This window comes from Varroa destructor, unplaced genomic scaffold, assembly GCF_002443255.2.
Source record: "Varroa destructor unplaced genomic scaffold, Vdes_3.0 BEIS01000006.1, whole genome shotgun sequence".
NCBI classification, from domain to species: domain Eukaryota; kingdom Metazoa; phylum Arthropoda; class Arachnida; order Mesostigmata; family Varroidae; genus Varroa; species Varroa destructor.
The window spans coordinates 10,355,088-10,378,169 of record NW_019211459.1 but is presented as its reverse complement, the minus strand read 5'-3'; the positions used below and the strand labels follow the sequence as shown (position 1 = coordinate 10,378,169).

Genomic DNA, 23,082 nt, shown 5'->3' with positions numbered 1-23,082 from the left:
GCCCGTCCACACCCCTGCGTCAATAACGCATCGTTTCTATAATTTTCTTCACACAAGGCCATTTTAGCGACTCTATAAATCGGAAAATTTTGAGCCGCGTCTCCATGGTTGAATTGGACGGCATACAACTTCATTGTTACGCTTTCTAACACCACACACGTATTTATGCAAATTGATCATCCTATACTAGCAATAATAATAGTAGTAATTCATAGATATGGCGGACGAAGCTGTCACAACCGATACCCTGCAGACTACAATAAAGCAAGTAACAAAAAAGTACGATGCTTTTTTCTCTGCTCTTCACGAATTTATCAATCCTTAGGCTGGTCTTTCTATTTCTAATTGGGTTATTTTCAAAGAGACCGGCACGACACGTTGTTTCATTGTTCAATCTTCCGCACACATTATTTTTTAAGCCAAATAAAAAATTTCGGGCTAAATAAGCTGTCGTTAAGTGGAATTAACTTGCCTTCGCGCTGATCCATTGTTGAAAGAGGGATTTTTTTTTATTTCTGCCATACTTTCTTAACTTTATAATTTTTCGTTGATATAAATACTTTGACGGTACGACTGTATGTAACAACCAGTAATTGTTACCAGAAGATTAATAAAAAAATGTATGAGAAGGTAATCGTTGTACTACGTGTTCTCTGCTTGCAATAATAATCGCAGCAATCTCAGCTCAATATAAGTTTTGGGAAGTTTCTAGTCATATAAGACAAAAACAAGAGATCCGGGACCTCTAGTAATTTTAGCGAGTAGTAGTGAATAGTATAGGCTGAGTAATCTGTTAAAAAGCGAGATATTTCTAGTAAATTAGTTGATCATTGGGTAAACGAACGTATATCAGATTGAAGGGTAACAATAGTTCTAAAATGCTTGAATGCAAAATATTGACATATTGCTTAAAGAGGTCCCCGAACTTCAAACAGATCGTCCGAGCAGCTAGTTGAAACATTTTGTACTATAGCCTTTTAAACGGATACTGCTACAGTGACCGCTAGGTCGATTAGTCACTCGGTTATAACTCAGTTTCTCTTTTACCTTGTGTTTCTGTCTTCGTCAGTTTAATCATACAGGTAAAAAAAAAAAGTGTAAAAGAAGTATTTCGTAATGTTGTGTCTATATAAGGAAGGCAAGCTGGTGCTGACTAGCGAACGATAGGACAAAGTTCCTGAATGTTGGTCCTTGCTGGCTGTCTAAGCTTGAAGATGACCCTCGGTGAAGCTTGGGAGCTTGTGCTGGGAGCCACCCATCTAAGGATTGCTTAGCGGCAAGTATAGGTCGTTAAACTCGGTTACTATGGCAATTGCTAACGGCGTTCGCGGAATAGAACCCGAACATTTGTTTCTTTGATTTCTATCGCCTGCTTAATCCTGTACTAAATAATTGGGCAATTAAACATAGAAGTAACTTAACTTTTCGTTTTTCAATTATGTAATTGATTCGTTTTTGACGCATCCAAAGCATGTCCACACAGCCCATTGTCTCAGTTATCTTCAACTTGAAACCGCTATTCCCATGGGCATAAATTAATAATTAATTTTCAAGATAAGGGAATACTGTCCTTTTTTTCATTAATCTACAATAAAGTCGCGGAACGCCCGTGCTATTTACAGAAATCATTTGACATCGCTAAAGCTGTTTTGAACATTGGACCCATTCTGCAGCTAAGTAAAATTATTAATATTCATAAAATATTCTATATGATATAAAGTGTATCTTTTGTTTACCGATATTTTTTAGACATTCCGTCAATAAAACGGAAGTTGTAACGATTGATAAGCTTAAAAGATGTAGATCTAATAGAACCTGATACTCGACCAGATATATTCGATCTTGTAGCCATTAGAGATTGTCTGCTGTAAGTCTATCTCCATAGATAGAGCTGATATAGGTTGGTTTCTGGAACTTCGGCCAAAAATCACGCAATTTCATAAATGATTTGTTTTTTTTTTGTACACTTCACATGATACCTCTATGACAGCTCCAACGCCGTCTGGTCTTCTTTCAACATCAGGTGGCTTTCCAAGCAGCCAGCAACCGGCCACCATTATGAAATTAATATTTGTTATTAATACTGCGTTCTTCTAATAGTTTATTAAGTCTGGTCCACCAGTTTACATTGAAGGCCTTCGTCAACTTACCAGGCCAAGCCATAATGAAGAACAAGAGTAAACAGACCTAACTTATGAATACATTATGAACCTTGTGTCATTTTGTGTTGCTAATATTGACGTCGTAATACCGATCCTTGGGCCTCAGATGCCGTATCGACTCTGTTCCCCTTCCCTAAGTTTAATTTAAGTAATAGAAATTAAGCAACAGTTGTTTACCACAAGGTTCATTGACTGCGGGTTCTTAAGCCACCCGTTTTGCTTGAGAATTTAAACTTGATCTTTCAGAGGAAAATAGATTGTTTCTCCTTATTAATAGTTGTGTTTAATAGATCTATCTCAAAAGAATCCTTACGTGCTTTATCTTCGTCGCAAGCTTGAAGGAGTCAACAAGGTTACATTTTGTCAGCGATGGCAGCGTTTGACATTCGCTTCGCTGGGTAGAAAATACGATAATGTACAATATTTTATGGAAAAAAAAAGTATCAGACACCCACCGCTCGAAGCGCATACTGAAGTTATTAATGATGCTAGCGTAAGCATTTTGAAGTGCAACGTTCAGGTGCTAATGTCTCTATACTTTTATGCCATCGGTTATGTGTAATCCATAAAAACGCCGGCAGCTTAACATATCCGCCTATGGAACAGCATCAATATGATCATATGAAAATAAAGTTACTGCACGGAATTAGACGTAACAGGCTTCCATAAATGCTGAAGCTAATCTCTGTTTTCTGTTCTTACTTACTATCTCTATCGCTTTGTACCTTGCGTACGCTGCGTGTCTGATGCTAGTGCACGCGAAAGAATCTCTAATAAACAGCTGCCGTTTATGAAGCGTGTCCGTGATGCGACAAGGATAAACATCGTGCGTATGTAGCACGATATACTGCAGGGTACGTCGATATCTGGCTGGTTATTATTGACGGTAGCTGCGGAGCAGGTTGGCAGGTACAGGTCAGTTCTGTATATAGTATATATATATATATATATATATATATAGAATGCGATTGATTAGTTACAGGCAGAACGAGCCATTTACGCAGAATAAGGCAAAGGTCTCTAAATAACATCACAAACAAAGTTCTTTGACAATTGATAATAACTGCCTAATGTTATACCTTTTTCAGCATGTAATTGCCAAAATTATACATATAGAAATCAGTCCCTTGGCTTCTCGTTCATAGAAAGCTATATTGCGAAAGGCAATAAAAACTTGGCTTATCAAATAAATTTAAAAACAAATATCCGATGGCGTCAAGCAGCATGAGCAAGGCGGTATAGTACTAGGGCTAGATTCACCGAAATACCCCCTTCAGTATGTTCGGTGCGCCAGGACAAGTGGCGCCGTCTAATTTCTCTCATCTGGTTTCGAAAGTTTGACACAAATTCTTTTTCAGTAACCAGAACAGTTAACACGCACGTACAAAAGGAACCGTTCGATGACACTTGCTGCCCAAAGCTTGCTTCAGACGACTGTTTAGCTCTGTTACGTGTTTTTTTTTAATCGTTGGCGTGACGGTTATCGTATGCCCATATCCTATAATTTTATTTGCCGACCAGTCTAATCAAACAGTGCTTTAAACTAACTCAGTAGATGGCTTTTGATACCAAATTAGGATTGCACTGAAACTGCTTCTTCGCTTATATAGCAAACGTGCGGCTTATTGCCTATATGTTAATGCCCCTGGGTTAACTGCGTCTTGTAAGACCGAGCATCGAGGTCCTGGTACGACACACGTCAAGTGTATTATGCAAAAAAAACCTGACTGTGCCCGTGACCAAGGCACTGACGTTTGCGAACACCCTAACATAGCCTAAGCTCTTATATAATGCAGATTCTCCCTGAACGCCTAGTTCACGGAGGAACAGACATAGGCCTAATATTTTTAGACCCTTATCTAGAAAAAAAAACGTCTCTGAAAGTGTGTCATGCCTCCTGTGCAGTTTACGATATTGCTGTAAGTTAGATGAGAAGAGGAATTTTGTAAGCAGAAATTTTGATTACCCAGTCTCCTTATTATTAATCCATGATGTTTGTGAAATTCGCAAACTGGTTATACTTTAAACGTTTACATAAGGAGTCGATGACTCCATATTTGGTTAATCCAGAAGCACGCCGGCTCTTTTACCTAACATAAACAGAGAATTCTATTGAGATTCTTACGATACATTTAATTGTGATCTACTTATACTTTACGGCCTTTGCCAAAAACCCTTAGAACCATTAGTAATTTCATGTACAAGTTATTAAGCTGTTGACACGAAATTTACAAAATGCTGCGGGATGTTAAAGAAGCTCCCGTACAAACTCTCTACGGGTGATTTCGATCGTCTCTGCCACTTATGTCTGGCATTGTTGTGGAGAAGATAATTTCAACTGATCTACCGGGCCCTATCTGTTAAATGAATGTTTCCTCCGTTGACTGGGATCTATACTACATGTGACTATAGGTATTCGGACCGCCTTGCTTTTGTCTAGTATTTTTGGGTTTCCACTAGCAGATAGTCTTTCTTCTATTGGAGATCTAGCATAACTATAGGCATAGGCGTATCTCCCGCAGCTATTTAGTACCCTTTTTTTTTGTTCCATACCGGCATAGAGTCACCACCTTTCGTTAGCCATAACAATTTTGCATAGAAATCTGTTGCCAGTCACGGTAAATGCAGCACCAGTACGCAATCCGAACTTCAAAAAAATGTCTACAACCTGCAAAAATAACATAGATGTTCACTGGGATTGAATGCGTTTCGGCTGTTAAGTTGGCAGGAATTTTTTCAATGCTGATAGCCTCGGTAATCAGGTAATGAAGAGCGTGCTTTACGTGACGTGAAAATTCTCGGTTTGTTTGCGTTGTTATATAACTAAAGTCTATTAACTATTGGTTAGGAATACTCTTTGCGATTGGTTCTACAGCCAAAACAATGATAATATAACAATCAAAGAACTGGTAGTTACCTAAAGTAAATAAAACGATGTTTCGTTTTAGCCGTCGCGTTGAGACCGAGAGTGTTGTCTTTTTCCTGAAGCCAACATCGGTTACTATTTCAAACGGTATTTTCTAAAGGTAAACATCGATGACAGCATGTAGAGCAAGCATACTTGTTGAGTTCTCAGGACACAGTTATTTTTAGAAGGATATTACGCCGTGACCGGCTGAAACCACGAAAAACAAATGGCCTTGAGTTCCCGGCACAGTTCGATCAATCGAGCTTGATTTAGCGAAAGGCCACTTTCGGTGAGCAGAATGTCTTAGAGACGTTTGCATAGTTCCAGAGTCTAACGTTACTCTATTGTGGCCCTGCTTGATATTTTGCCGCACGATTTCTAAGTAACTTTTACATTATCTTCATAATGCGTCCATCTTTGGTCGGCTGCATAAACTTTGAGAACGTCAACATTCTTTTTGAATGCCGCTGACTATTTGTCACGCGTATACATATTATGTAACAGGCTAGAATTGAGCCAGCTGCAGGCCTCCTACCTTGATGGGTACCTTCACTTCGGTCGGCTCTTTAATTATCGTCTCTAAATGATCGTCCTATTGTAAGACAGCTACGAAAGTGTTTGCTGAAATTTAGCGATCGGCCTTATCCTTCCGGGTTTTTTTTTGTTCGATAATTTCGTACATAAATCGAATACATCGAAATAAAAGCGAACATCTCATTGTGAAGGGTGTGGCTGCTTGCATAGGACAAAACCTATTGCTTTTATTCAACCGTTATTTAAATTCGAGCATAGCTGTAAATAAAGCTATGGTCTGCAAACTTTAGACGAGGTGCCCGTATGAGACGTTTTGCAAGTACTTCTCGTTTCATGGAGAGCTTCGGGAATATGTGATTCGCACGCGACTCAGGTGGCTGACTAGGTCTATTGTAAGATTTTTCAAGATTAACAAAACCAGATTCGCACTCCGGCTTGTGTTTGTATGTACTCCAGGTATTGTGTTTGATGAAGACAAAAAAAACCTTGAAGTGACTCGAGAATGATTTTGAAACAAACCCAGTCAGCAAGCTTTAACTTAGTGCGAACTATTTACAACGTTTCTATCATGTATGATATAACGCAAAGTTATTATGAGATATATGAATAAAATACATTTTATTTTTATATGATGCCAGCAAAATTGATCCGATTCATGAAGATCTTGCCCAGTCTAGCAATGAAAAAAAGCTCACTGTTCGATAAATCAAAACAAACGTATTTTGCACAAACAGAAAAGCTATATATATAAAAATGTTCTTTTTTTATATGATTTTCCGTTATTTTCAAGTGGAATCGATTTAATGTCATTGTTTTTGGGTGAATAAACGCTGTACTACTGAAGTGAATCAATTACATATTAAAAGGTAACCCCCCGAACTTCTTAACGGTCATATTTTGTTTGTACAGACGCCGTAGTTGGGCTGTCCCATTAATTCAGCCTCTACTTCAGGTTACTTAAAATGAAGTGACGATTTACCTCAGCTGTCATACAGCGACACAAGCATCCGTAACGTTGCTTGAAGCTATTATTACGTTGAGTACTAGGCGGACGAATGGAGTTAGGTCAATTCTACTCAACATTTATAAAAATAAGAAGAAAAATGAGACGTTTGGGGCAGAATTTCTACTAAATAGTATAATAGTCTTAGATAAGCCGTGTTATCAGCGATCGACTGTACCGCTACTTTAATACTAGCTTTCAACTTCTGGATTTTTGTGTAGTGGCTCGTTTGTTTGCGTAAACCTCAACTGCCACGTAAATAAATTTATTAATTGATACAAAATTACCTGCGCGCCTGAATGGGTGCAGGGCTGGGAGATAATGCAGCAGGCTGTATTGTTTCATCCTGCTGAAACCTAGCAGTACACCCCTATCTGGAATGCATAGTGAGGGCCACATAAAGCTTTTCAACGGCGGAGGACACCCGCTTTTGTACTGGCCGCTTCGAAGAGGGAAGACCCGGCCGATTGGCGGCTGTCATTTGTTCAATAACTGTAAATCCTTTTTCGTTCTACTATCGACAATACGCCAGCTTTTCCCGACCGCCATGGAGGATTGACTTTATTTGACAAAACAGCGATGTGCGGGCCCAGAAGACGGACTACGATGATCAGTTTAGTTGTATGTAAAAACAAACGAACTTTCATATTAAGTAGAACTTTCATTTCGAGCCGTACATATATTATGATAAATATATGCATACTTATGACTCGGTAAGTTATTAGTTCTGTAGACTTAAAGAGGTGTTCCTTACTTGAAAGAACAAAATATTTAGACGCCGCTAGGTAGAAAGTTCAAGATTCCCATCTAACAACTTTTTTCTAATTCCAACACGACCTTTAACCGCGTACACGCAGTTTTAGATCTCCCCCCCCCCCCCCTGCTACTTAATTCCTCCCATAGTCTACTTCAGTTGCTTCTTCAACTATCAGCAAAGGAAAAACAGATAGTAGTATTTGCTGTGTTTTAAAATGACATTTCATTTATTATTTGTTGCTCGACTTTTTTTTTTCTATGTAGTATTTTCCCATTTTTGTCTTTGGTGATATGTTGGTGCAACCGGGTTTATATATAGTACTCATCATAGTAATCTTCATATATATATATATATATATATAAACCTTTTTCCATAGATGAACGGTGTGGTTTAGATACATATATTAGGAATTGATATTTATGTGCTTTTTTTTCAATGATCTTTTCGCCCACTACTGCTATGTTCCTTCCCGAGTCCTGTTTCGTTTCACCATGTTCGTTCTCGTAGTCATAAAATACACAATTCCGTTGAGCGATAAAGTCTGCCTGTTTCGCCGATCATCATCACCGTGTTTTTAGTCGAACTTTGAAGTGATAGGGGTGATGCATTGAACGTTGTTGGATGAATAGTAATCGACGGAGTCACTTTATGAAACAGAATAAAAGCCGGATCAAGAGCGTCGGTTAACGGCAATTAGCTAGTCGCTGAATTGAATAATCATTAGTCGAGACAAATCACGCTTGATACAGGGCAAGCAAAAGGAGGCCTGGCCTTATACTCATCAGGACACCACACAGCTAACGTACAGTACGAGTGGAGTTTTCCTGCTGCTACGGGAACGGCTGTTTCAGCGGTACACTACAGCTGACGACAATGACAATTCCTACGCGTCTTCCGCTGGCGGTACTCTTTCGCCATGTTTTCAGACCTTTATCATAAGCGGTTTACCAATGCTAACGAAATCCAGCAGCTGCTATAAGTTTGGGTTGTTCTGCTGCCCTACTGCAAACGTCTCTAGTGAAATACAAATACGAATTCTATCAATGATCATAAGCTACTTTAGACTGAGAAAAATGTTCAAGTTCTCTCTCTCTCTCTCTCTCTCTCTCTCTCTCTCTCTCTCTCTCTCTCTCTCTCTGGGAAAATCCATAGGAAACAACTTAAACTCTGAGGTAAACCAGTAGACGGATAGCTTGATATATCCATCAAACCGTCAAATATCGAACAAAGGCATACAGACAGTATTGTCAATATACCTATTCTTTGTACATAGAAACACTAGTAGCCTGCTGCGGCCTCTGTATCCTGCCTCTGTGACTTGTCCACTCATTCGAATGCTATTTTTCAGCTTTTTGCTTCTCCTAACCGGTAACAGAATCCTACATTTGAATTTGGACGTCCTAATAGGTGACAAATTATGGCGTATCCATTTATCCGGTAATTGAACCAATTCTTTTTTTTGTTTTTGTTTTTTTTTTTTTTTTAACTATAGCTTTTTCCTCTATTGGACGAGATCGCAATTGATCACAGATGACTATTCATATCAACACAAAGTTGGTCCCCATGCATTCAATCTGAAGACAGTAAGCGTCAAGCGAGTTGACGTGGAATTCGTGAAGTCGCATGTCCCATGGACGTGACACCTAGTCGACCTTCTTCTTGTCGTGTGCTGCGTCTTTTGTTAACTGTGTTGCGGAGCAATCATGTTGTAAGCGTGTTGGGTCCGTTGTTTATTCGTGCAATCTATTAGAATATATATTTTTCGCTATCGTGGAGCGTTTTGTCCACTTGTTATCCAGCACTTTGCCACCATCACCAGCTGTTCATACATTCACTCGGGAATACTTCGTATTATGCTTCTTATGAATACTGTTTCTATTATTGTCATCATCGATGTCGCTGTTAATCGCCATATCCTATTTGGTTTGCTTGCTCGTCCAATCCACCATCTGTTTGACAAATATATACTTTCTTTTCTCATTTAATTCGTCTGCTTTCAAGCATCTATCTAAGGACGTCGTTTTGTATGAACGGCTTCATACGGCTCAGCATAACCATCACACCACCGTTGTCTCTGGCAGCTATCATACGTAATAACTTGCATCTGTTCGATAGTCTCTTATTATTAGAGCTTCAATATATTTAATTTCAGCTAGTAGTACAATAGGTCTTGTTCGTTGACGCTTTCACATAATGTTCCATAAACATTTTACATGTTTACTCATTCTTCTATTTATGCTGTAAACACGCCTGTATAGTTTTCTCGTAAAAACAATACTGTTTGACGGTATAATAGAAGAATACATCTGTCACGTCGTCTCTACAAATTATCATCGTCATCCACATCTTCACTAATTAGACCTACTGACGATTAGTATCATTAACACTCGTCGACCGAAACAACGAAACGACCGGCAGTAAAAAGGCCAGAAAAGCCAACCGCTAATGCTTGAATCAAACAAGTCGTCTATCCTCCAGAGAGGAACTGGTCGAACTTTCGAATTTTGTAACTGTTTCATTATTACTTTTTTTTTTTTTTATTACAGTCAACAAGTACAATGACACGATGGTAATGAAGTCACTTCTCAGTTACCTGACGTAATACTGCGTGAAAGCGACGCGTCGAGCCCTTTTCCCGAGAAGTGTTTTTTAATTGTGTCCGTGTCCGCGCCCGCAACGACGAGACACAGCTTCTCAATATGCTGCTTTTCGTTACATAAACTTTATTGTTAAAATCTCGGTGGCGTTTGCCTCAGCGTATCTGTTCGGTACCTCCGTTTTGACCTGTTTGTCCTTAGTCACCGAAACCGGCTTCGTGGCCACTCGAGAGGACAAAGCCTTGAGGCCACGAGACGCGCACACAACATCCAAGTCAAGTCTACATATATACTTGACTGAGAGTGACGGTAGAGTAGAAAATGTAACCCTAACATACGTTCTGAGTTTATCTTCCGTTTATCAGTTCTACACTCTTGCCAAGTTGTTTTTCCTATTCCGATATTAGAATCTGATTAAATGACTTTGTGGTCGATCATGGTCAGACGCTACAAGCAATGAGCTTCTAGATATGGCTTCTTTCGTGTATGGACTACGTGCAACATACGACGTTGAATAGTCCGCAGAGCTTATTATCTCTCATTACAGCAGCTGCCACCTCAATACCTACTTATTAACATTATTTCAACGTTGTGACCTCATCGAGGAACTGCTATGGACGCAAGAGAGGGTTCCATTATTAAGTTATGCGTTGTGGTGTTTTGTAATAATATTAGAAATGTTGATTCCACGTCTGTTTTATAATGATGACTGTCAACGTTTAATTTCTATTTGTCGTCCTTTCTTTCCTATGGCCTGTCTGTCTTTCGTTTAAAAAAAACGCTAATTTTGAAACACATCAGTCAATAGCCATTGCAAGAAAGCTACGTAATAATTTAAACTTTTACTACTTATTTTACAATATGACAACATAATAACAATAACTTCTTATAATAGTTCATCGACGGAAGCTTTTTCGTCTGCTTGTACTAGCAACACTGTATGATTTACTAATACGTCTCTACTTTAACTAGAGTAGTAAAATTAATACCTGTATCATTTATAATATCTCTCTCTTTCCGCCAGTCATTCACTATACAGCCCTGTCAGCAGCAGGAACAGCAGCCTTCACGGTTAGCTATTTACTCGGAGAGAGTATTTACCACTGTTCTAAAGTGGGAATAATGTAGCTTTTGTCTTCAGTCGTACGACAAAACTGATCAAAGTCTGTTTTTACATAATTTAACACGCAACTATATACTAACGAGCACATTTACATAATGTGGACGGATGAAGTAAAGTTACGGACCGCAACTGAGATGTCGAAAAGCTAAACAAACATTAGTTGATTGTTACGCACCTTCCTTGCTGTTATCATATCCTCAATTGATCATCATCTATCATAGCAGAAGGGCAAAGTCTCCTTTAGTGTTTATATAACGTAATGTTTATCGTACATAGTACTCCAGGAACCGATTTCGGATAGAGGCACGCCTGAGCAGCGGCAAAACGTGTAGCCAAATCAGTATCGATATGTATTAGCGTCGCGTAGTTCAATCTTTGTTTGTTTGTTCATCTCTTAGAGATAACTTAGAGCCTTGATACCCTTCAATTGCTTGTGGGCTATAGCAAAAAGACGCTAGAAACAGACGACCAGAAATAGCAAATAGTTACTTGTTTACTTGAGTAATCTTCGTTGCCGCTCAGTTCCTAATGGAACGATATGGAAAAATACGGTGGTACCACATGGCTCTGTGAGGATCGGTCTAATAAATCTGGACTGAACCATTCACTCATATCGAATACTTTACATCATCATTTTTCTGTCTCGTGCTATTGAGACTTTGCAGATTCATTACCATAAAAGTTGAACACTGCTACACAAAGTGGTCGGCACTGATTGACGGTAATCTATTTATACACTGTATACCGTACGTGGGGATACAATGTTCCCTCCATATTCAGAACGGACCCCGCCACACGGCGCACGTAAGACCTAGTCAAAAAAACGACATCAAAGAAAAATTACACAATAACTGACAGTTGACTACTTCGTCGACCTGTTGCTACCTCTGAATCCGTCCACACATATATTATTTACATACAATTGACAACATCGCCTGTACATAGATGTCGTTCAGATACATCACATATATTGTCGTGTCCTGTGATTGCCACAAGAACGTGCCCGCCATCAACTAGGCCTTACTATGGTTTCTCTATATTTTTACGTATAAAGATATTTCAGAGGATACGTACTAAGTCTGCTAGGACCTTTAGTGAATTCTTAAACATTATCATTCCTACTGTTGCCTTACGGTCGCTAACCTCTATCGGAGATACATTCGATGTCTATTAGGTCGAACTTGTGATTTCCTAAACCAGCGTGTTGTTCTTTATTTCCTTTTTTTAATATTGCGCAGATGCTTGAGGAATCGTTCCTACAAAAAGTTTTATCGAATCCCCCTTCCCCAAAGACGCTCTTTTCCTCTTGGCCCCTTGCAGTGTTGCAAGGGTATCTGATACCAAGAACGTATCATGCGCTGGACTACGCAGTTTGTTTTCTATATAAAAAAAAACTTATCGCCGACCCCGAGATTTCTCGTTATCTATCAGCTTCGCGTCTTGTCATGGTAATCACTTGAGCTGATCCCGACGTGGCCAATAGTCGACGCTTCGCAAGGAGCAATGGTCTGTAATAAGGTTTGAACAAAATACTTCTTCACTTCTTGATAGCTTGCCAACATGCAGACGCCGTCATAGTAATGCTGGTTGGTCCTGGATGGTTGCGGAGTCACCATGACCTTACCAAGTGTTCAGCCTCCTTCGTCACCACTGTCAGTTTGTCGTCAGGAATAAAAGTCTGTCAGAGCAGGCGCCTGCCATCACTGTATAACACAATAGTTACCTTCCTGCCTACTGTGTTTTCGCTTGTCTTGTATATAAAATAGGAACAACAGATAGGTGTATATTGATCCATAACGTATAGATCTCTATGTATACAATAACATTGTTTCCACGCGACATTTATAATCTCCGGTTTGCTACCTTTACGTGCACGTGTGCCTGAAATCTTCTCGTTAGTTTTGTTGAGAAACGGTTATCGTAGCCTGTTTCTTGGAGCAATATCAACCTTTTACGAAGTGATCTTGTTTCCTCCATATATACTTTTAGTGTGAGTAATTAGTGGCCTGGTTGGTCCTTTGAACCAAGAAAACATTGGATCTTTAGTTACGCTATAGCTTCGTTTCTTTCTGTTTGTCGGCGATTGTTGATCCTGCTTGACTGAGTACCGTTTGGCCGTTAGTAAGCGACCCCGTATGGACCGTTGTCGAAGCTGCCCGGAATGATTGCGCCATTTTGAGCAAGTGATGTGCGTGGATGTTGCCTGCCGAACGATTATGCCAGTCACCTCCACGACCCCTGCAAATTAAAATCAATACTATTCAATCTGTGTCTATCCGCTGCGTAACTGCGTTGTTTTGACATGGCCACAGTTAAACGTTCGGAACATGTGCACGATAGAGTGAACTGAATTGGGGTATTTTGCTCCTTGTAGACCGGTTGAAATACGGTGCCGGTTAACAAGCATTATCGAAACATACCGAAAAATATAATCTACGTGCACGTATCTCGAAGGCTATAAAGTATCAGAGCAATTGGTTACTTCAGCATTTAGCTAGTATTTAATGTTTAGCGGTAGTTATTTGGTCATGAGAATAATATGGATGAATTGATATGACGTCATAGTGGTCTACAGTCTCACAATTAATACAACCATGCGTTACGGCCCACTCAGCTCATGAACACCTGACCACCAAGGTAAGAATCAAAGGTGATTACGATAAATGTATAACTAATTACTCATTACTCATTAAAGTGTTCTTAGGGGCTGACTGGCCGCCGACTACCCGCTAGATGCTTTATTGACGCGCGACCTTTTCGAAATTCTAATGACCGGGCGAACAGCGATAGCCGCTTAAACAAACGCCTAGACAATCATATTACACCAACGATGTGCAGCTCGCACGCTAATGACGCATGAAGAGGTGCCCATAACAAGCGCAGCTTGTGACACAGAAACGTAGCGAGTTCAAGTGAGGCTGCCTGCTCCCCTCCCGTCTATGCTAATTTCTGAAATGTTCATCCTGATCGATCAGAGCAAAGACTTGCCAGTAGAGGCCAGGCCCAGAGGAATAAATGCTATTTCGCCTGATGTATCTCAAGTGCCAGCCGCACGATATAAATGGTTGTATGTATGCTCATTATATCTGGCGTTTTCTATTTTTCGCGGATTCCCATTAATGACTTAATCACTATCTGAATAGTTTTGCTAGAAAAAAACACTATCCCGAGTTTAAATCGAGTACAAATAACACGCGTACATGCGTTATGGTTACTAAAAAACAACAAGCTAGTAACTCAACATTCATAATATATATATATATATATATATATATATACAAGAATACGAAGGAGCTCGGAGAAGTTTTTCTTTCCTCGATTAGCTTTTCTTTGAGGGTGACCCATGGCCCATTACGGGCCATTGGACGACCTTTAGCCTTCGCCCTCGTTTCGTCCAGTTTTGCTGCCGAAGTCAGCACTGCCAATTGTCAGAATGGTGAGGAGACGATCTGCTCGTTAAACATGCACGGCGACCCCTACCGACTTTATTGACGAATGCCCAAGAACGTGTTACGAACCTGGTATCAACGCGGGCCAGATGCGTGACCTTGCTTCGCCCTCCACCGCCAGGCTGCACGAGGTAGCGTGAGGCCAGGACATGTGCGCGGACGCTTGTAGGCTGCGTGCTTACGTGGCAATAGCCAGAGCTAAAACCTGGCCAGTCCTGATCTGTAACTGACATCTGGGCCATGAAGCGGCCACCATAGCAATAACAACAACGAGATCAATAACTGTTAACACCTGCTGTTCGTTAGAAGCCATAGTGGTTCTAGAGAACGTTTTCCGAGAATCTACAATATGCTCGTGCCTAACGGCGATCAACGGCCTACTCGACTAGTGCACGAGACACATGACATGGCTGTGTGTAGTAACGGTGGCTTGTTTCCTGACCGACCTCAATGAGGGCACAGGTGCCCTTTGGAGTGATGTCCGTCCGCCATGTACGCATGAGCAGGTATTCTCGACTAGCGTGGGGGTCCATCTCGGCGCGCACGAACCCGCACAGCTCAGTATTGGTATCGAGTCGCCGGAGTACGCGATATTTGATAAGACAATCATCCCATAAATGGCGCTCGCGAAGTATACGCGTCAGAACTTCCACCGGAGGAGCCTCTACCTAGAAATAAAACACGTATTACAAATGAGAACAACGCGCGTTGTTTTCGTATGAATATTAATAATCAACCCTGAAATAACCGTAAAACTGCGCCAAAGTTGTGCTACGAAGTAGTAAGCAACGAAGATTATTATGAAATATCTATTTGTCAACTTTGTATGTTAGGCAATGAAAACCATTAGAAACACCCAAGTTCGGACATATTATATAATCGCATTGGAGTCATGGTAGCCAAAACAGGTAATGAATGGAGAACAAGTTGCTCATTTACTACTTCAGTGCCTTTAAAAGGTTACATTTGCACAATGTTCTATACGGTGTGCATTGTCTCACTAGTGGGAAAATTGTGCTTTCCGATTTTATACGCTCCGTACTCTCTCAACGATACAGGCGCTAATTCCTTCTAGTTCAAGGCTCAAGGCGATTTGTTCACCGTTTTTTTCGTTTAGCATCGGTAAGCCTTTAAATTCGACCAATTTCAGCTAGCGATCCGAGCCTTGGCCTAATGTTAGGGCTAAGCACTGTTTGTTTGTCTGTTGTCGCGTTGTACTGCCAATGCGATCTTCACTGCACGCGTCGACTGTATGCGCTTCCCGCGCTATTCATCTTTGTCTATATGAACACAATGCCTTACTATCCGCCGTCGAATCTATCGTTAACCAGGAGAAGTCGAAAGCGACATTACATCTCCTAACAAAATAATCGCAGGTCTTCGTCTACACTAACATACCGAGGAACAGGTTTAGCACAGTCGCGCAGTGGTGGCAGTTCTGTTTATCCGAAGAGTGAAGATAGCCTTGTACTCGGTTGCAGCCACGCCTTGGATTCTAGTAGGTGACTGTGGTCTAGAAGTTTGCGGAACTATCCATGCATATGAGAATGCGAATGAATTCGAGACAGGAGGCATCGCATTGCTTGTTTCAGTTAGTCCTCAAGACGAGAAAAAGGAACAACCCGCAACCATAGATTGTGCTATATCGGCAACTACCCTCCTATTACAAGCGACATAGTTGCGAAGCCTCCATAGGTGCGTAGAAGTCTCTGTCATGGAAGGCATGGAGAAGGCTACGTGCCACCTTTACGGGCAAAGAGGTTTGGTCAATGAAATTTCACGTATACACTTTCCGCGCCCAAAAAGTTATTCGGCGCACCTTATTTCATTTCCCCGTTAAGCCACACGTATGTGTCAGGGCCTCACTCCTGCTGCCGTTTTGGTGACATTCAGCGGGCAACATACAAGCCCAGCAGCTAGTGCGCACCCAATCTGAATGTTCTCTGTTCTATAAAGAACCCAAAGGCTAAATATAGCACAGGAGAAACAGGCAGAGCTAAGAGACAAATTAGATGTTGAAAAAGGCGACAACTAAAAGAAATGTCCCGTATTATGCAAACTACCACTGTGAACATATCTCACAAGCCTCTAAAGCGCCTAGTTTTGTCTTCAAAAAGGTCGCTTTAGTCAACTCTTGAAACTTAGCAGGCATTAGAAAGCTACAGTTGTTAATTTTGTACTTCATCGCAAGTGCACTTCTTTCTAAAGAGCCTACCACCGCCTACTTTATCTCTCTCGAGAACGCAAGTATCCTCGAAGCTAGATTTCCACGCCCGGTCTCTGCGATGATTGGCATAGAGCCGAAAACCGTTGACTTGTTCAAATAAAGGACAGTAAAACGTGCACGCAGGTGTGGCGATTTTTTTTACCACACAACGAAATTATCCTGAAGCGTGCCCAGGGGCGTGAGGGTACAGAACCCGGTGAGATTCGATGCCCTGCAATTCTGAAGCATCCGAGGGCACAGATATATGTAAATACAAAAGCTACCCACATCCTCTACATTTAGTCTCCTAACGGCTGACCATGGCTCGGCGGATAGCTGCCTTTACCGTCATCGGTAAGCTTCTTCTGGTTGCACTTCACTTCTTTTTGTTCAGAAAAAAAACCAGACTGGTCAGCGAGGGTTAGATGGAACGGATTCTACAAGTGGATCTCCTTTAGATAATACGATACTATTGGTGTCTTAAATGAACCGAACATTAAAATAGATGTTTGTTGTTACCCGGTCATTGCTGACATCGCACTGAATGCTTATTATTTTCAACTTTGTTAAACATTTTGTAAAAATAACAATGACCCAAACACAGTAGTGCTCGTCGTGGTGTTATGATTAGAAAGATGTTCAATCTCAATGGCAACGTTTTGCGACACATAGTCGACATAATCATTTTGTCGCTTATCACCCCCGTGTAATGGTGACTGGCCACAGGTGAAAGCACCATGCGATACCTATAAAAATGACAATCTACAACGGTAACCGCTTACGTTCACATATTTGTCCAGCTAACACCTTCAACAATAACATAGGTACGCTTTAGAAGGTAATTCTCTCTTAGGTTCCTTATTACACAGATAGGCAGACTGCTGAACTCGAATGCAGTGTCTAAATACCTTAATTATCAGTTCCTTCCTTTAGACATATACGAACCTGACACTATTAGCGGCTGTCTAATAAAGCTATTGCTTTTAGCGTAGACTTCATAGTAAATTTTCTTTGAAATTTAACGGGCATACATGCTACTACGAGCATAAAAAGTGTATGTGTGTAGGTAGTAAGGACTTGTATTAAAATCCTTTTCCTTCGGTGCTTCACGACAGTGTGTCTCTTCCGCATCGTCTTGAATCATTGCATTTTTTCCGTCTTTTCCTACTTTATCTAATAGGATAGAAGTACCATCTCAGTGTTCAGGCCCATCAATGGCCGTCATAGCTTGTTCGGCCTGAGGCAATCGAGGCGTCATATGCAAATTCGCCTGAGTATATACATGTGTTTGCCGAAGTTCGTGTAGTACGTCGTCCGCCGTAAGCGCTCATGTGCGACTCCCGAGTGTTGTGAAAGGCAATGCTCCATTAGCGGAATAATGAGATAGTGTTACAGCTGACCTAGCGCTCTTAGTCAAGGGCACGTTGAAAGCACCGCCCTATCCCAGTTCTGCCTTCAGCAGAAGTAAACTGTTTATATTTTTTTGGTACCGACATTCAAGGTTGTACTTCATGACGTGTCAACACACGGAAGTGTTGTGTAACCCGCAGTTATAAGGCACGCTTAGGACAACTCAATCCGCAGGTAATAACTCGATATAATCGCATTCAGTTCATTATATAGGATTATTAGCTCACAGCAAGTGTGCTTTAATGACGTGTCCCTGATCTCGGACGCGCTGGAACAAGAAGTGTTGATGGCAAGTATAAACTCGAAAAACTTGAATGAAACGACTTTCTGTATTCCACGTTCAGTTGTCATTTCGTTCGTCCTTGCCATTAGGTGCATGACACAACGATTCTTTCAGCCGCTGGGCGGAGGGGTGGAAGGTGGGCGGACGGGGCAGACGAAGTGAACGAGGCCATATCCCGCGTTTAAGACTCAAACACCCCAAGCCTTTCCGTTCTAAAAGTACCAAATGACTGATCGCAAGATGGCCTGCACTTGTCAACGCGAATATTCTATATGGCAAACAGCACAATACTAAGAACCTTTCAAATATATCATATCTTATGGGTAAAATCCTAAATAAACAAATTAGAAGCAGATCACTTGATTTCGTTTCTCGATCGAGGTTAACTTGTAGGCGCATTTTTAACAATAATTGTATTTTACAAGTTTATTAATCGATCTATTATTATACACATACAGGCTTAGCTCTCCGCCCTGTGTTTCTCGCTACTTACCAATACGGAACATTTCCATAGCCGAATATAATGATAGTCGTCATTAACTTTCTTGTATGCGAGCTCAAGGTCCGAATGCGACACCTGGGTCCAGCCCTTGTTTAGCCGAACTTCGTGGAGCAGCCAGTGTAAGCACGAATCGAGGTGGAGTTTGTATAATGGCTGAGGTGTTTCGCTGGCTAGGAAATTCTGAATGTCAGTTGGATCTTCTAAGGCCAGTCGTGCCGACTGCAGGATCTGGACGGACGCTGCGAATAGTTCCTGGTGCCACTCAATCATCTTACATAGACACTCGTTACCGGCACGATTCTCGCAAATTTCTCGTTCGCCGCTTAGTTGATTGTTGCGCTTCCTACAAGAGGAAATCGGAAAGCGGAATCAAAATACTCGAATAAAAAGGACATGCAGTGATGCCACATGCACGTGTACATGCTTGAACTATCTCGTACATTTAATTTCACCGTCTTCTATTAATCTAGTTTGTAGTAATCGGAGGCCTCTATCGAAGAATTTAAGTGACTTTAGCTGTAACTGGCCTATGTTTTTATACCGAGTTGACCAGAACTTTTCCTCATACGAAGTTTGCTTTTGTTAGAATCTAATTTTAAGAGAAAACACCTACGATATTAGCTCCATGTGGTTCATTTTAAATCGATGTTCCAGACACCTAATATTCTTCTAAGTGTTTGCTGATAATATTCACGTATTTTCTATTTTAGGGGAGATTACCGTGAGAGGAACTATTCAACAAAGATAACTTAGTTTGCTGTACACAATCGTCTCACTGACTTCTTCCGACTTATTCATTGCTTCCTTACCGAGTTTCTGGCAAATTTTAAATGGTCTGCAACGATTTTTGTAAGACCAAGAGGGAACACAAACTAGGTTTGTAATTAAACTAGATATAAGACACATGCATGGGAAAAATGATTCAGCGATCTTTTAATGAAGGTACGTTGAGTAAAAGTACAAAGCCAATCTCTAAACGGAAAGCGTTTCAGATTAATGCGACGTTTTGTCTACTGCTTTTGACCACAGCTATTTAAAGCCTTGGGCAAAAGAGAAAAAAATAACGTAAGCTTAGATATTACCGGATACTTTATACTATTACCGGATACTTCGAGCTATTGAGCTCGAAAAAAAACTAATCTAGGACACTAGGTTGTGTAAGTTGAGGTAACTGCATCACGGTACCGCCTACATTGCTATTACCTTGACGCTCGCTTTATTATCACTACAAAACTATTATTTGTCAAAATAATAACAAATAATTATCATATATTGTTGTAATTATCGTAACATGTGTTGACTTGTTTCAACCATTTAAAAATCGTAGAATTTGCACAGATTTGTCGCGGTTGATTAAGGCAATAAAATATATCCACATACCATAGAATAAAAATGGGTCGAGCTGTAACACAGACAAGCACATTGATGCCATGATCTAAAACAGAGCTTAATACAATCAAATAACCCTAGCTGATTTCGATTGTACGGAGAAAATCCGTCCTACATTAGCTTTGTTAAAGCTGTTTATATTACAATCCAATACCGTGACATCATAGGATGGCTCAGAGACCTCATATCAGGCTAAACGTTGCCTGCGCCAGAAGTTCGTATGTCTGGGGAAATACGTCTATTGTCCGAGTATTTACCATAGTGCTTCGCTACGTGGTAAGCGGTAGAAAAAAGCTCGATTCACAGGCTGATAATGAATCTACATCACCTCAGTGTCAAAAATGCATAAAAATGGATTTTGTGTGACTGCTGCTCGTAAGAATTTGTCGGAATCTAACGGAACAATAAGATGTCCACGCTCTTGAGCCTGCGATTGCCGACGCTGGCTGCTATGCGTAAGCAAAGATCTGTTCTAGGTACTGGCTCACCCGTTCGCGCGCTCTCTGCCTAGCCGCAAAAACTAATAGGCCAAACATGGCTCCTGGATAGATTTGAAGCTAATGTATCCCTCTCCTACATGTAAGGCGTTTTATTATACGCTCTATTCTATAAAATAAACAACAGGCGACCGTCTGAGCCCCCAGGAAGGAAAATGGGGCTCTGCGGTAGTCTTCACTCCAAAAGCCCTAAGGTCTTTTACGTAGTCATCACGATCAGTCTCCAACAGGGTCAGTCAATCAGTCAATCAGGCTAATTCACCAATTCTTAGATTTTACTGAACCCTATGGGTACCCGCGAAGGCATGACCTTTGCAAAAGCTACCCGCATATCTACCTTTGTGGATTTCGATAAGAAGATCGCAGCATTTAACTAACTGGACGAGCTTAAAGACAAGCAGTGCCTGCCGCAGAGAGGTAGATCGTTTTACAACTACTCTTTTGGTATCTCCATACATTCTAGACATCTCAAATCGATAATCGATATAGTAACTATGGAAATTAATCACTAAAAAGACGCAAGTTACGGGGATCTACATAAAAAAAAGACAGTAAAGACAAACCTTTAAGGAAAAGATTTCCTTTCTTAGTTTAGTTAAGAATTTGCTTTTCCGATATGTAGGAGATCCATTAATATTAAAGCACCTACTAGTCCCTAGTGTCGCCGACTCATTCGAACACCTTGTCTGGTACTACACCTCCAGTAGAAAGCCATATTATTAGATATTTAAAAACATTTTTCCATTTTACCGCGGAAATGCTTGTCACCGACAAACGATAACAGTACATATTCAATAACACGATTTTGTGTAAAAAGAAAAACAAACTTACAATCGAATATGTGACATATATACCACAAGATCATTTATTCATATGCTGCGTAAGTCGCAACACTGATATACTTAGAACTTGAAGAACTTAAGAATTTCGGCATAACGACTGAATTTGCAAAAGTGAATCTGCCAGGTTTCTAGGCGAAGTCATGAAAGGCAACTAGCTCCATGGTAGTTATATACAATTCCCTTCACAGCCATCGAAAGTGCATCCCCTCATTAGGTGTCCGTCCGTACACAGTTCATGGTGAAAACCGCAAATTTCATCACCCAAGCGATCCAAGCTTGCTGATCTGACATGTTGTAAATTCCAGCCGGTATTCTATTGTCCTTCAACAGGTGGTCGCTAGTCTGTATAGGACCGAATAGGGATAAAGCCAAATTGTATTGTTTGCTCTGGCATGCCCAAGATCAGATCCCTGCTGCTGCCGCCGTCGCAACCCTTGTTTATTTCATTTTTGTAGCCATTTACTCATTCGCAACCTTGCTGCAGCGGTGACTGATTGAGACAATAGAACTTGCTCCTAAAACCCATGAGAAAAATTTAAATGAGCTTTCTTTTTCGTGTAAATCTAAATTCATTTGATTTTTATCCGTCGGGGGCGATTTGCTGTCATTTTTTGCTGGATTAGGTAACGGTGTGCGACCATCATTCACCCGCGGCTTTTTGTGAATGCATTGTACCATGGACAAGCATTTCTTCTATTCGTCTACAATGACCGCCCAAAGCAAGACCGCTGCCAAGACCCGGGCCTGCGCAGAATGCCACGGGCTTCTTAAATGGTTGACAGCTAGGCTGAATCCTGTTTCTGTAGCACTTTGCTACTTCCGCGCTGTGCCTTTGCGATTTCTTCTCACTGCAACAGCTCACTAAAGAATTACGATTATACTACACAGAGAGATCAAATATTGACTTGATATCGGCTGTACGCGTCTAGCTTTCCGGCACAGAACGCTTGACGTATGGTCCGCTAGGGAGTGGATTTACAAGAAATAACGACCAGGATATTTTTTAGCGAGGCAGATTTCTGCGATTTTTACTCTGTTCGACGCAAAAACAATGTAAGTAGTAACCGAAGCCCGATATGGCTCTGAAGGAATTGCCAAGAAAAGATTTTTTAGGTCGTTAAGCCCTCGCGTTAGATGTGTCTAAAGGGGAGTATAAGCACCTATTTTATGTTCGTTCTAGACAAGTGTACCTTTTAGGACTAGTCGTTTGGGATAGCTGAAAGATGCTTGGTGCGAAGCAGAGTGCAAGATTCGACGCGGTCATTCCATTTTGCTGGGACGCTTGAGCAACTTCGTCTAGAAAACATAACAGGGTTTCCAACACTTCTCTGTTTTCGTCTGGTAGAATCAATACGGCGCACTGCAGTGCTTCCAAACGGTGCTCCTCGGGAATATCTACACAAAAAGGGAAAATACAGAA

The 23,082-nt window shown here is 40.9% G+C and overlaps 1 protein-coding gene across 5 annotated transcripts in view; it reads right to left on the bottom strand.

Annotated features, from left to right (window-relative positions):
• Positions 1–7,562: 7,562 nt before the first annotated feature.
• The window catches only part of cv-c (RhoGTPase activating protein), a 152,743-nt gene continuing 137,223 nt past the window's right edge, over positions 7,563–23,082 (bottom strand). For 4 of the 5 annotated variants that reach the window (XM_086993867.1, XM_086993868.1, XM_086993869.1 and 1 more), the window contains 5 exons: positions 22,853–23,057; positions 18,926–19,277; positions 14,980–15,201; positions 14,603–14,766; positions 7,563–13,322 (listed from right to left, as the gene is read on the bottom strand). In XM_086993867.1, the coding sequence (XP_086849993.1) occupies positions 13,136–13,322; positions 14,603–14,766; positions 14,980–15,201; positions 18,926–19,277; positions 22,853–23,057 (1,130 nt within the window). In that variant the 3' untranslated portion in view covers positions 7,563–13,135. Of the gene's footprint in view, positions 13,323–14,602; positions 14,767–14,979; positions 15,202–18,925; positions 19,278–21,652; positions 22,524–22,852; positions 23,058–23,082 lie in introns of those variants that run through there. The other variant, XM_086993870.1, reaches the window with a different exon arrangement.